Source organism: Cynoglossus semilaevis, chromosome 19, assembly GCF_000523025.1.
Source record: "Cynoglossus semilaevis isolate Cse_v1.0 chromosome 19, Cse_v1.0, whole genome shotgun sequence".
NCBI classification, from domain to species: domain Eukaryota; kingdom Metazoa; phylum Chordata; class Actinopteri; order Pleuronectiformes; family Cynoglossidae; genus Cynoglossus; species Cynoglossus semilaevis.
This window is the reverse complement of record NC_024325.1, coordinates 104,241-119,791: the sequence shown is the minus strand read 5'-3', so window position 1 is coordinate 119,791 and position 15,551 is coordinate 104,241. Positions and strand designations below refer to the sequence as shown.

The 15,551-nt window shown below is 40.9% G+C and overlaps 1 protein-coding gene across 1 annotated transcript in view; it reads left to right on the top strand.

The window, feature by feature from the left end:
- The window catches only part of tmem164 (transmembrane protein 164), a 17,762-nt gene extending 3,275 nt beyond the window's left edge, over positions 1–14,487 (top strand). The window contains exons 2-6 of the mRNA XM_008332164.3: positions 880–929; positions 3,653–3,719; positions 5,723–5,801; positions 11,380–11,480; positions 13,304–14,487. Coding sequence (XP_008330386.1) covers positions 880–929; positions 3,653–3,719; positions 5,723–5,801; positions 11,380–11,480; positions 13,304–13,510 — 504 coding nt within the window. The 3' untranslated portion in view covers positions 13,511–14,487. The remainder of the gene's footprint in view (positions 1–879; positions 930–3,652; positions 3,720–5,722; positions 5,802–11,379; positions 11,481–13,303) is intronic.
- The last annotated feature ends 1,064 nt before the right edge of the window (positions 14,488–15,551 follow it).

Below are 15,551 nucleotides of genomic sequence, written 5' to 3'. Positions count from 1 at the left end.
AATGTTTTCAAAAAAAAAAAAAAAAAAAAAAGCAAAAGCCTACAAGCCCCTAGTTAAGACATTTAAAGCCAGCGTCCCAATATTTTTACAATTTCTTTTTAAATTACAGGCCTATAATTCTTGGTGAATATATTTAATTTAATCTATTTAAAGATGGTTCTCCTGATGGAACTGTGACCCCGAAAGACTGCATCTAGACTTTGTTGATATTCCTGCAATACTCTGGCCGTTAAAAAAAATGAGATAAACGGGGTCCCTTGAAATCGTTAGGTAAATGCAGGAAATTATAAAGCAACTGTTTGTGGGTGTGTGTGCGTGCGTGCGTGCGTATGGCAGATAATGCCAAACCACAAAAGTCAAATATTTACACCAGGCGTGGGCAAACTTTTTGACTCGTGGGCCACAATTGGTTCTAAAATTGAACAGTGAGTCAAGAGCAGATAAATGGAGCGTTTGTGTGAACTAAGATAAATGACACGTAAAAGTCAAGCATAAAGGCTGAAAATGCTAAAATGCTTTTAGCCTCCGCTATGCCATCTATAGGGAAAAAAGGCAGAAGTCTAATCACAATACAAACCAATTGTAATAATTTGGACAAGAGTGACGGGCCGGATTACAAAAGCTGAACGGGCCGCGTCCGGACCCCGGGCCTTAGTTTGCCCATGTTTCCAATATTTTTTGCTTGTATGTGAAAAATCAAATTGACAACGATTTGAGAATTTGCACCAACATGCATTCATTTGACTGAGATAACTAAACCGACGTGTCAAAAATATCTACGTTAGAATCCTTCCTACATGTTGCAGTTGTCAACTCTTTCATCTTACAAACTTATTAACAGCTTTTATTCTGATTTTTTTTTTTTTTCTTTCCCCACAGATTTTCCTGCTGGCCTGCCCTCCGGGTAAAACAGCCATGGTGGTATTTAGGTGAGTCCATGTACCCCTGGTACCTAGCTGTAGTTGTGTCATTCTCAACAATGAGATCACTGTAATGAGATCATGGGTGGGGGGTCTGAATATAAAACGACTAGTCCGACAGACAGACGCAATGAATTTTGGTTTTTTCATAAAAGCATAATTGCCTCATTGATTGCAATTACGAGTCCTCTTCAGCAGAACAGACTGGAGAGTTTTAGGTGTAATGATTCAAGCTTTATGTTCCTCCCTGCTCCACAACTACTCCAGTTACGCAAGGAAGTTAATTATTCAAGAGGATTGCGGGTTTTTTTTTTTGGCAGGAAAGGGAACATGACGTGAGATTTACAGAGAAACAAATAAACTTTCTCTGTTTTTTTTTTTTGTTTGTTTTTTTTTGTTAAGCCTTTAAAAGTCATGTAAAATTACAATCAAAAATGACGACACAAAACGGAACCATTAGGCCACAAAACACAGTGTACTACGTCTGAGGAATTAGCCGATCGTGTTTTGATCTGATTTATGAGGCAGGCATCGGTATTTATAATTCTTGCAAATTAAATGGACCCATTTGTACCGTAGGGAAAAACACGCGAGAAATGTTAGACGCGGCTGATTTTCTGTCTACTTTCGAACATACTCCTAATGAGGTTACGGTTAGAATTGGGTTATAAAAACAAAAACACATGTAGATAGAAGAGACGCATCAGTCAGACACCAGTATCAGTATCAGGCATGATATTTTTTATTTAAATATATAGTTGGATTTAACATGCAAGTCAGCAAGCGTTATGAGTTTTTAACTGCAGTTCTATGTCTTGTTGCTGATTATTGTGTTTATTAATTTCGTTTGTTCAAAAACAGTGAAAATAGTAATACTCCGTTCGAGTCGACCCTTCTTTAATGAAATTTGCCAGTAATGTCAAAGCTCTGCTCACTTTCTGTCCATTTGTTCATTGTGCTACGTAAAAAGTTTGTTTGTATTTACCTTTATTTTTACATGACTTTGTATTTATTTTCTCCTAAGTCTCATTGATATGTTGTTGTTTGTCGACTTTTTGTGACATAAGAAATATTTATTTCTATCATATATTTTTTTTGAAATAACAACAACCTTGAAAATACTCGTACATGTCTTGGTTTGTAATAAAAATGTATCGGGACAACCCTTGGTAGATAGACCCATTTCTGTCTTTTAAATATAATAAATATAAATATATATATATATAATATAGTATAGGTGATCGTGATCGATTGAAGTACTAACAAATATGACCAGTAATTACTAGTCGGCCAGTAATCTACCAGCGCTGAAAGGACTTTTTTTGTCATCATTGAAATGCACTTTCCCTGCATAATAATAGGTGAAATCCCGCTCATTATATATTGTAAATAATGAGCAGTAAGTGATGATAAAGTCTTGTTGTCTCAACATAACATTGATTGTGACAGAGTGTAGAACCTAGACTGTAAACACAGTCAGCCAAAAAGAGGGGGGGGATGAGAAAAGACTGCTTGTTGTCGATGAAGTTGCTGGATTAGAATTTAAATCAGGTCGATTTGTTTTCCTCCCCAAATAAAAAAAAAAAAAAAAAAAATGGAGGAGGAAGGTTGGAGGCGTTTAGAGTGACTGCTGAGCTCATCTGACCTGACACTCACAGACATCACTGCAGTTTTCCCCGGTGACCTTAGTTGTCACAACAAGCTGCTGTGGCTCATTTGACAAAAAAAGAAGAGTTAATACGGGCCCTGACTTTGACACATTAACTGCAGAGACTTTATAGATGGCGGCTGCAAAAGTACTTCTCGGCTTAAAAACAACATTTATCCTGCAGCTGGAGAGTGTGTGTGTGCGCGAACGCCCGGCAGAACTCTTTAGAAAATCAGACAAATTCTGATGGAAGGTCTTGAAAAGTTCATTTGTCCCACGGCGTCGTCTCCTTCGTGTGATTTACGGGGGTGGGGGGGTGTTATTACGTTCCACGTGCGTACAGCATTGATCTGACCGCGCCGTCCAACACGTCCCAGGAGAAGTCACGCGGCAAAGACCGAGAGCCGCTGACTGATGCTGACGGCATCAGGGAGGCCTCTTTATCATTAAACCTTATCTGCGCTTCCCTTCAACTGCTCCCCGTGCACTTATCAACACTTATCGGCGATCATAACATGCCAGCAACGCAATTATGTTTGAAGTACGTGCTTAAAGTGATGGTCTGGTTTTTGGGAATATTTCAGTTGAAGGCACCGATGCTGGCAGCAGACTGCGTGGCCTTCTTCCTGCGCTTCCTGAAAACATTAACACGCACCCAACACCAGGATTTTCAGTGTGGCTGCCAGCCACACAACAACAGCAGGAAACTACAGCAAAAGTCTTTTTTTTTTTTTCCCTCCCCAAAACTTTCCAAGGCTACGTTGTTGCACACTCACAAGTCAATTGAGAAAGTCTACGATTCTAACCTTTTCAAGCAGATCAAAGTGTTCACTTGAGTGAAAAAAAAAAAAAAGTTGTTTGTGATTCATATTCACCTCACCAACACCAGCCGTTTTTTTTTTTGTTTTTTTTTTTTTTTTCCCCCCAAAATTTTCCAACGGCATGTTTTTTCACACCCACACTCAATTTCGAACCGCCGTTTTTTTTTTTTTTCCAAAATGTGACGTTGACGTCCCGGGATGTTTCTGTTTTCATTATAAATGGTGATTGTTAATGATTAATGATCATTAATGTGTGTTTTCAGGATGCAGGTCCATATGCTGAATGGCGCACTGCTGGCTCTGATGTTCCCCGTCGTCAACACTCGCCTAGTAAGTGACCGTAACCACCGAGTCTTTTCCTGTCTCCGCTGACGTGTGCGTGTGTCTCGGTTTCCCGAGCGTCTGATTCTAATGACAGCACAAACAAGGACTCTCGCTCAGCTTCGAAATGAGAAACTCATTTGTAACGTTTCATCTCCTTCTTGTCAAGAATCGTCATGTTGAAAGGATTTTTTTTTTTTTTTACTAAAGCATGGATCCAGAGTGAAAACCAACACAGACAATGAAGTGCTTTTTCAGCTTTAGACCGGGGTTATCGACAGTACGGGTTAAGCTCGTGGGAGGCGGACGCCTTACTCGCTCGCTCACTGTGAATTATACAGGACTGCGCCGTAGGATTAGACAGGAGATGTGACTGAAGATGCTTCTGATAATGCCAGCAGCAAATTTGCGTCCCACACACGGCCCCGGTGGACAGTGATAATTACAGTGTATGACTTAAAGGCACCTTTTGTCTACCCCAGTCTGCAGTCGGTGCCCTGTCCTCCACGCATAAATGACGCCGTGACTGATAAACAAAGAGAGGAAGAGGGGTGAGGGTGGGCAGCCGGGTCACAGAGTTACCACAATTATAAAGCACAGGGCAACTTTTTTTTTTTTTTTTTTTCTTAGCATAAATCGGTGTTTGATCTAACCAGTCGAATGCAGGACAGATGGAAGTTTCCGTACTCATTTTTATCTTCTTGTTGGATAGAATTGACGAGATAGGACTTTGGAAATAACAGGTAATTAAGAGGAGGTAAAAACGAAGGAAGAAAATAGTCGTCTTGACAGAAAAAAAATATGATTTAGTCATAGAAAGTTGAAGAAAATGTTATTCACAAGGGAAGAGAAATTGACTTTCACATCCTAAATAATGGCCATAAATCATGTCATAATCATGTTCCAGAACTACTAATTCTTTAGAATGAGGTACAGCATTTAGTCAGAGCTACAAACTACCTCGGCGGTTCCCACGTTTTCCTAAATAAAGAGACATTACGCAACATTTAAGGGTCACGGAGCATGCACGTCCTATCAGTGATACCATACTTACATATAGAGCATGTGTACTATAAGAAATTAACTGGGAAAAAAAAAAAAAAAACTTCAACCATAAAATAACAATTTCAAGTATTAAAAAAAAAAATTGCAATTTAACGTAACATTGAGCTCGTTTCTCTTCGTTTCTTACTCATTTTCACCAGGCTTTGGGCTTTATGTGACCTTGACCTTTGCTTTGAGATGCAGGTCATTCCTGCCAGGATGTTGCTGCAACGTCAAAATTCGAGCATTCACCAAGAATTTTTTTTATTCACTTATTCAAAGTTCCAAGTTTAATGTTACAGATCTGCCAGAATTTTTTTATTCACTTCAAAGTTCCAAGTTTAATGTTACAGAACACCAGAGCGTGCTCTTCTCGTTCGTTTTTCTTTCATATGAGGCATTGAAATGGTCTCATTTTAAGGCCTCCTGTGATGATCCTTGTACCGTGTCGCTGTTGTCAGAGCCGCATTTTTTTTTTTTTTTTTTTTTCTAAATGAACTTCTGTGGTTGTGTTTCTTGCTGCATCTGCCGTTACTAGGCAACAGCAACAAAAGCCGTAAGCCGCTGCTAAGGAGACGGTGAAGTTGCCGCAGCCTCCTTGAATTTATTAGGACATTCGGCTCAGGGAAAAAAAAAATAATCGTAATGAACAGACTGCGTCCTGCCCTGCACTTTTGTCAATTGAATCAAGAGCCATACGTCATTAAATGTTGGTTATGTTGTCATGACACGGTGAAATATCAGCTCTTATTAAAACTGCAAATGAAAAGAAACCCGGGGGGCTGCACTGGAATATTTATCTTCAAAAATCTAGTTTTAGCCAGCAGATGGAGTGGGGTAATGTCGAACTTTCTGGCTAAACGTTTGGAAAATCCTGCTTGGATTTAAGAACTTTTGGTGCCAGCTTAGCGTTGGCTGCTAATGCTAGCGTTTTAGACAGATCTGACGGAGTTCCTCTTTCTTTCCAGCTGCCGTTTGAAAAGGAGATCTACTACATCCAGCACTCCATGCTCTACCTGGTGCCTCTGTATCTTTTTAAAAACGGAGGTAGGTTTTGATTTTGTTTCCGAAATTGTTTTTCAATTTTCAAAGTACACAATACCAGTACACCGTATATTTCCATTTTAGTTTCAGTAAATCTTATTTACATACTCCATTTCGCTGATGTGTATTGCAGCCCTGCACGACAGGTTTTTTTTTTTTTTTTAGAGGCGGGAAAACTGTGCGTTAATTTAATGTCAAATCTGCAACGTCATAATAATCTGAACTTTTTTTTGGATCCCATATTTTGGGAAATCCCTGTGTTAACAGCAGCTGTCGTATTACGTAATGGTTTTTTGTTTTTGTGCGTTTGTGGTATAAATATAACTGAGCTGCGTACATGCTAAATAGCGTTCGAAGAAGTGAACAGCTCCGGTTTATCCAGAAACTGCCGAGCATTCTCCCTGTAAACAGCCTCCAGGGCCCTCGGAGGCTACAAGATCGCAGTCGCCGCCGCACTGGGCAGCCCCCCCTGCCCCCCCCCCAGCTGCAACTGTGTGTTCGAAAATGTAAACACACGGAAGGCACGCAAACATGGGAGGGACGCAAACGTCCACAGAAGTGACGTGGATTTCACCAGCGTGAGAAGCGAAAAGGAGGGATAGGGATAGTTTCAGAGGAGCCAAAGAGCGTACGTGGGGGTGATTAAAGCACACGGTGTCCTGTTCTTCAACAGACATGTCACGGGGGGGGGGGCAGAACTGTTTTCAATTGCGCTCCTGCTTTGCATCGACAGTTACAAATCTGGAAATGCCGGTTTGAAACCACATCTCGTTTTTTTTTTGGCCTCGACGTGTTCTCTCTATTCCCTTCCACCCCTGTGTTGAAGGGAAATTGCAGTAACTGTTGTTTTGGGTTTTTTGTTTTGGTTTTTTTTGGTTTTTTTTTACTTTGTTGAAGAAACAATGTTGCAGTCCTGCAGTGCTGCTGCTTTCACATCGTTTTGGTAGCATATGCGAACACATTTTTAACAATTCTGAAAAACTTAACACAACATAACACAACATGGATAAGAGAGGGAAAAAAAAGTGTCTATTTAATGCACCCATCGATTACATATTCACGCTAATCATCACGTGTATTCTCAAAAATTTGGGGGAGTGCTAAATTGACAGGAAGTTGCAATCACCTTGGGAGTGCCTTCAGCGTCCTCGTTTCCCTTCTAGTGTTTTTTTTTTTTTTTTTTGTTTTTCTTTTTTTTTTTTTTTTGTTTTTCTTTTTTTTTTTTTTTATTTATCTTTTATTTTTTCCAATTTGTATTCTTTCTTTAGCGGGCACCCCCCTCATGTTTATCGACAATTTCCTGCTTTATTTCCGTGGTCATCGTGCGTTTCTTCTTCTCACTACCGTCCTTGTCGCTCACTCTCTTAGGACTCTTCACTATTATGAAGAATAATGAGAGAAAAATCGCGTAGATAACGCAAACGCAATACGGAAGAGTCGCGACGGCGTCCGTAAGCGTGCTCGTATCTCGGGTCTTTACTTGTATCTGGAAGCAAAAAATGTACTCGTATCTCGGAAATACTCGTATGTCGAGGTTCCCCTGTAGTATCCACTGTAACATTCTCAGTGCTGTGTTTGTTTCATGACATCACACAAGAGAAGAGAAAACAAACCACAGCGCAGGGATTCAGGTCGACGACTCTTGGCATGCATATGCAAAACTCCTGAAACTTTGTTTCAGTCATTCCACCCCAAAAGACCTGCATGTATCTAGGCCACCGCCGCCGCCTGACACTAAGGAAAGTCAACCTTAAATAAAATGGCCCCGAAATAGGCTGTGAATTTAGAAGCAACATTTCCTACTAAAACACATCACACGGCACGACACGTTCAACCTTCCCTCCCTTGACCCACAAAAGTATATCTGTTACTTATGTTTAATAATTACCCAAAATGGCCCAAAAAAAATCAGTTTATGCTGTTGGGCGACACCTGCAGGGAGCGAGAAAAAAAAAACCAAAATTCAAATCTATCAAGCAGTGGGATTTTTTGGACTGAGCTGAATGAAATGTAATGAGTCATTTCTCCGACTCAGGCCCTTCTCACTGCTGCTGCTGCTGCTGCTGTTACACAATGATGAATCTGGCTCCACTGATTTGAATGGAGGCGCTCTGCACTTTATTTACCCAGTGCTGTGGTAAATGACTGAGCTCCGATGGTGGTGATGATGAATATTTTTAATTCGTCACACATAAACTTAACCTTTCATCACAGCGGGGACAGTCCTTCATTTTCCCTGCAGGTTTTTCTAAAGTGCATGCCCTTCAAATATGTACGGTTTCTGATCTAGTAGTTCACACAAACTGCATTATATGGGTTTTTTCTTCTTTTTTTTTTCTTTTCTTTTAATTTAAACCAGTTTATGAACATACTCTTTTTAAGCAGTATTACACACAATAGACAATAAAAAACATTGTTAAAGCAATAATAAAATGCAATAAGATACGTAAAAACAAAATGTATAGATAAGTCGTTTACAAAAGTAGTAGATAAGCAGTATAAACAGTATTGGTAAAAATGTATATATAAGACCAATTTAAATTATGGATAAAGAGCATAACTGTAATAATAATGAGTAAAAGGTATATAACATATAGGTAAGTATTATGTCAGTGTATAGATAACCAGCATACGATACTTTGTTCTTTGTCTAGTGAAGACTTTTTTATATATTTTTATATATATATATATATATATTTTTTTTTTTTTTTTAACACATTTTAAACATGCGTAAGTTAAAATGAATATTTGCCACAAAGCAGCGAAGGAGACAACAACGACGTCGTTATTTCCCAGGCTGTACGGCTGCGTTTCTTCCTGAAAGTCTGGGCTGCGGTGATCCATTATATTCATCTGAATGGCTCACAGCAGGATGCACAAGTCCAAATCTAATAGCCTGGGTCTCAATAATGTCCCCTGATGATATCAGTGTCTGCCGTTGCCCTAGAATCCATTATGAAAGTATGCGCTGCTGTCATCCGCCCGTGCTGCCGGCAGTCGGCTGGAACAGCTCTCTCAACAGAAAGCCTGGCTTTGAGCTAACTTCCCTGTAACTTTAACACTAAAACAAAACTTTTTTTATGGCTAAAGTAGAAGTACTTTTTTTGCTTTTGTGTATTCCGATGTAATGTTATCCTGAGGATAAATACTGTAGGTGAAAATATCGGCCTGAAGAATCAGTCCATTGTGTAATTAATCTCAACCCCGACATGAGGAAAAAATCCAGTGTCCAGTGTTTGAAATGTGCCCAGAGAACAGGACGGTGTTGATTTCAACAGCTGAATTTGATTTTTTTTTTTTTAGTCAGTCGACTTAATTGTGACTTAGTCTTAATTCTGACCTTAGCTCTAGCTTTTGATGGCCTTCTAATAGGAAAACTATGTTTTATTGAGCCTTGTTATTATTAGTGGGGTTTTTTTTTTATAGATTGAAGATATTGTATTTTTATTTTATCCTACAGTTATTTATTAGAATTGAGGATTATATTACACTTTTCATGAAAAACATACAAAATACTATTAAAATGTTGACAAGATTTGGCAACAAATTTCTTGTCATATCTCAGCCGTATTTAATCACGAAACAACAGCGGCTGGGTCGTGTTTATCTTTGGGTTGATGTCGGAACGTCTTAGAGACTAAGGTTGTTGACTAAGTGAATGATTTAAACAAAAAAGAAAAAAAACAAAAAACAAAACCTACATTTTGATCTGCTGATGTTTAAACCACATATTTTAAGGCTTTTCACGTCTTTTTTTGTTGTTGGTTTTTTTTTTTCCTTGAATCGGAATCCTTGAATTCCTTGAATCGCAACCTTAACGTGGTGGAGGGGTTTGAGTATCCGAATGAACCTAGGAGCTATGTTGTCGGGGGCTCAACGCCCCTGGTAGGGTCTCCCAAGGCAAACAGGTCCTAGGCGACGGATCAGACAAATAGCGGTTCAACCCCCCCCTTTGTGATGAAGAAAATAATTAAATCAAAGAGGTTCACGTCGCCCGGATTGGCGTCACCGGGGCCCCACTCTGGAGCCAGGCCCGGGGTTGGGGCTCGCAGGCGAGCGCCTGGTGGCCGGGTCCTTGCTCACGGGACTCGGCCGGGCTCAGCCCGAACAAGCGACGTGAGTCCGCTTTCCAGTGGGCCCACCACCCGCAGGAAGGCCCACAAGGGGCCGGTGCCTTGTGATTTGGGTGCCGGTTGTGGGCGGAGACCACGACGGCCCAATCCCTGGACAACCACTCTAGCTATGGGGACATGGAATGTCACCTCGCTGGGGGGAAAGGAGCCTGAGCTCGTGCAGGAGGTTGAGAGATACCGACTAGATATAGTCGGGCTCACCTCCACACACAGCTTGGACTCTGGGACCCAACTCCTTGAGAGAGGCTGGACCCTTTTCTACTCTGGAGTTGCCCGCGGTGAGAGACGGCGTGCTGGCGTAGGCTTACTTATAGCCCCCCAGCTTGCCAGTCGTGTGTTGGAGTTCTCCCCACTGAGGGAGAGGGTCGCTTCCCTGCGCCTTCGGGTCAGGGACAGGTGCCTCACTGTAGTTTCGGCCTACGGGCCGAACAGCAGTGCAGAATACCCGGCCTTCTTGCTGACACTGAGAGGAGTACTGGACAGTGCTCCTCCCGGGGATTCCATCGTCCTGTTGGGGGACTTCAACGCCCACGTGGGCAACGACAGTGACACCTGGAGGGGCGTGATTGGGAAGAACGGCCTCCCCGATCTAAATCCGAGTGGTGTTTTGTTATTGGACTTCTGTGCTAGTCACAGTTTGTCCATAACAAACACCATGTTCAAGCATAAAGGTGTCCACCAGTGCACTTGGCACCAGGACACCCTAGGCCGGAGGTCAATGATCGACTTTGTAGTCGTGTCATCTGACATCCGGCCGTATGTATTGGACACTCGGGTGAAGAGAGGGGCTGAGCTCTCAACTGTTTACTATCAAAATGTTGACAAGATTTGGCAACAAATTTCTTGTCATATCTCAGCCGTATTTAATCACGAAACAACAGCGGCTGGGTCGTGTTTATCTTTGGGTTGATGTCGGAACGTCTTAGAGACTAAGGTTGTTGACTAAGTGAATGATTTAAACAAAAAAGAAAAAAAACAAAAAACAAAACCTACATTTTGATCTGCTGATGTTTAAACCACATATTTTAAGGCTTTTCACGTCTTTTTTTGTTGTTGGTTTTTTTTTTTCCTTGAATCGGAATCCTTGAATTCCTTGAATCGCAACCTTATTTATGATCATGAAACTAACATCTCCCACCGAGGGTATAGTCCAGCCATGAATTCCGAAGTCCGGGGGCTGAATCCGGCCCCGCCAAACTTTTCCAAATGATATAGTTTATTTATATTATCATTAAACTTCTGCCTTTTCCCCTGCAATACCCACGTTTCCCCAATAGATGGCGAAGAAAATGATAAAAGCATTTTAGCCTTTATGCATGACTTTTACATGTCATTTATCTTAGTTCACACCAACTCTCCATCTATCTGCCCCTGACCCCCCCCCCCCCCTTTGTGTCAATTAAAGGAGCTGTGATTAAAAGCTCCCCCCGTGTGTTTTGTTTTCTCAGGTGTGTACAAGCCCGAGCCTCTGGGTGACATGTGGTGGGCGCTCCTCTCCACCGGGGTCCTCTTCCTCTATCACTTCATCTTCCTGCAAATCCTTGGTCTGGTAAGATAGAGCCATCTTCTGGCTGTTGCGCGACATTTCACTTCATTGCATCATTATGTGGATAATGAGCAACAAGATGATTATTCTGACTAAAACGTGACATGTTGTCAGTTTGAACGCATACTTAGGGAGGTAGATTTATTTTTTGTCATTTTTGTCCGCAAGTTTTTTCTTATCCACGTAGGTTAGCGAATAGTGGTGAAAATGTTGCTAATTCAGGTAGCTGGTGTAAATCGATAGAAATATAGATTCAAGTATGATAAGATTGTTGATTGTTTGCTGTAAGCTAACTGACTGATGGCAAAACTAACGGCCCCATCCAGGTTAAAAAAATGATTTGTCTTTTTCAATGGGATTTAAGCCAACGTTGTCTGCAGTCAACATCACTAACGTCAACTTTTGAATGGCATTTTTACACCAGTAAAAAAAAAAAAAAATAGATATTTTGAAATAACGTCAAAGCTACCAGTTCTACCGGTGAGGTACTTTCGTTGTTCGCGAATTTTCATTCTTTACAATTTCTTCTTTACAATCCCCCGCAAGAACGATACAGTGTCGCCGGGGTCGGTTCAGACAAAAACTAGCACTGTTATTGTCACAGAGGTGACTGAAAAGAAGAAGCAGCGACTCTTGGGAGCTGTTCGGGAGAACTCGTATTTCAAGTTACTGAAGTTACCATGAAAACAAGGACGTGAGAAGATTTCTAAAGAACACATGGTGTAGCCAATTCAGAACTCTATCTTGATGTTGATCTTTGTGTTGTCTTTTCATAACAAAGTGACACAAGATCTATTCTGGTTTTTCTGTACGTAATGTTTGAGATTTTCTACAAGAGTGAGTCACGAAGGCATCAAGACGGATGTTCCACCGCTATATAAGTGGTCGGATTTTAACAGCTAAAACGTCTATTTACTCATCGACGAATTGATTCGACAGGGACATTGTACACATTTCGTAAACATTTCTGTAAATCTACCAGAGCCAAAAGGGTCAGGGAAATAATAAAAGAAAAGAAGAAGAAGTACACATCGCAGATTTTTTTTAATCCGATCTTAATAAATAAAAAGAAGAAGCAGTACATCGCAGATTTTTTTTAATCCGATCTTGCGATATTTTTTAATCTGATATCGCGATATTTTACGGTAAATAAAAAATTTCACTATTTTCGTGAAAAAATAATTTTCTAGCCTAAAAAGGAAAAAAAGCAGTATATAAATAACCCGCATGTCATATATGGTGAACATTTAATTAATGTAGGGTAGCCTAACCACAGGAGGGCACCGTTGTTGTTGTTCGCACCACCAGAGTCAGGCGGTTGTCAGTGTGGGGGAGGTTCGAAAAAAAATGGTAAATATATATATATACGTTAATCATATGATAACTATGTCGCCTGTACTTCGCGATTTTCCCCATTTCGCGGTGGGTCTAGGAACGCAACCACCACGTCTCCGAGGCGCATCGAACAGCTTGATAACTACATTTTAGCCAAGTGTTGATCTGGTTTTCTTAGACTTAACCATCAAAATAGCTTAACTAATCGTGAAACTTGTTGTAAAATAAGCTTTAACAACCGTTAAAAAAAAAAAGAAAATCAAAGTATTTCCAACTCTTTTCTTGCTTATTTACAAAACTGAAAAGATTTTTAAGGAGCTCAGTTTTAGACCAGGCAGAAAACCAGGTTTCTGACGCGGTGAAACCAGAAACATCCATTCATAGAAAGATAGTAATTGCTCAGTTGGATGTGCGGCGATTACATTACATCATCACCGGAGGTCGTACCAATGTCCATGTCTAACTACAGCTCTCTCTCTGCACCCCTGCAGGCTACCGAGGTAAACCTGAACAACATGCTGTGCCCGGCCGTGTCCGACCCCTTTTACGGGCCTTGGTACCGCGTCTGGGCAACGGGCCATCAGACCCTGCTGACCCTCATCCACGGGAAAGTCCTCACACTGCTGTCTCAGCACACCGGCTCCGTGTGCCGATACCTGTCGGACGCGCTGCGTCTGCGGAGCAAGAAGGTCGACTGAGGGGAAGGGGGTTGAACGACGACGAGGGAGACGCCAAACAACAGACTGACCTTTTCACTCTAAACAAAGTTTATTCAGAACACCACGACAATTTATTGCATCTTTTTAAGGAACAACGATCCATCTGTTTGTACCGAAGCACATGAGGTTTTCAGGGAGAGCGCGTCAGTTTGTCATTTTGTCAGCGGTGTTGTTGTCATCCGTCACTGGGGCAGCACTCGCATGGACAAACACGGCGCAACATGTTTACTAGATGGGCACAGTGGACGCACCAACCCTTTGGGAATCCACTGATGTAAGAGAAAAGAAAAAAAAAAAATCCAACTCCAACTGAGTGGTCACACATCGCTCATACGCGAGGAAGGTAGACGCAAAGTTGCCATTTTATCCTATATTAATTGCTGTACATGTCGTTACTTGTTTTTTTGTTTTTTTTGGTTTTTTTTTTTATGATCACTCTTTGTGTTTTCCTTTTTGTTCCCTTCCTTCTGGCAGACAGGCTTGAATACACGTTGAGATTAAGTGGAGTGAGCGAGGATCAAAGATTCGTTTCTAAACGTTGGATGAATGAATGTGATATTTTTTTTGCCAAATTATACTTTTTTTTTTTTTTTTCTTCTTGTAAATAGGTAGACTTGAAATCCATGTCGTTGGTTGAAAATGTTTTTGTTAGTCTCCCAGTGCTACCTGGAATTCTTCCTCCTCTCTCCGCAGTGATTTACCGGTCTGTTCCAGTGACAACTGGACGACCTGAGTGATGTCACGCTGACACTCGGTGTCGAAGGAAAATATTAACTGATGTTGAATCTGTAATATGGGTGTAACATTTCAAGTGTGAAGGATGTTTGTGGATTGATGTAGCATACTCTGTACTCTTGTAAAAAAAAAAAAAAAGAAAGGGACAATTTTTATTTTTATTTTCATCAGGTGAAGTGTATATGCTGTGTTGACAATTAAAGTGACCCTGTTCTCATGAAGATGAAGTGTGGTCAGGGCATGATTCGAGTTTTTTTTTTTTAAATGAGTGGTGGGAGGCAGTGAGTTTTAAATATGTTTTTTTAAATGGGTGGTGGGAGGCAGTGAGTTTTAAATATTTAGAAACAAACGGAATAGAAACTACGACACATGCAGGCAGTGTTCAGACTTAAGACAGGCCAAATTTAAAGCCTGGAGCGCCCTCTAGCGGCTGTCAATGTAAAAAAAAAAAAAATGTAAATTTTTAGTAGTAAAGGAGTAGCACATACTGGTACACAAGCCTAGAGTGCCCTCTAGCGGCTGTCAGTGTGAAAATAACCAACATGTACATTTTCAGTAGTACAGAAGTAATAGATACTGGTACACAAGCCTAAAGTGCCCTTTCAGTAGTACAGAAGTAATAGACACTGGTACACAAGCCTAAAGTGCCCTCTAGTGGCTGTCAGTGTGAACATTTTAATTATACATTTTAATATATAAGTTGCACCTGAGTAGTGTCTCAAACCCAGCCAAATGATGGGGGAAAAAAAGGGACTTATAGTCCGAAAAATAACAGTACTTGGAATTTTGAACAAATGAAAGTAAAACAAGTAGAAGTTTACTCTCAACACCACAAGAGGGAAACAGGTCAAACGAGATAAAACCCGAGGGAACAAAGCATTACGAGGTCATCTGTGAAAGACATCCTTAAATACGCTTCCTTTATTTCTTCTGTGATTACTTCAAGCTAAGGATAAAAAAACCTTAAATGCTATTTACTCGCTGGCTTCAGCAGAGTCAATATTTATGTTCACAGTCTTGGCGTGAGAAGAAATCCAACACGGTGACAGCGGGGGAAATGTATCTGACAGCTCGGACACAAATGGCATAGGAGACAATATAAATCTCCGGTGAAATAAAGTGACGGGAAGTTGAAAATGGACGGGCTGCTCCCACAGCTCCACTTCCTTCCGTCGAATTGACTTGTCAGTATCATTCATTCAGAGAGATGGAAGCCCCGGGAGACAGACACAGGAGAGAAAAAATAAAGTGCTGCTTAATTTGATCTCGGCTGAACTCAGGCCAG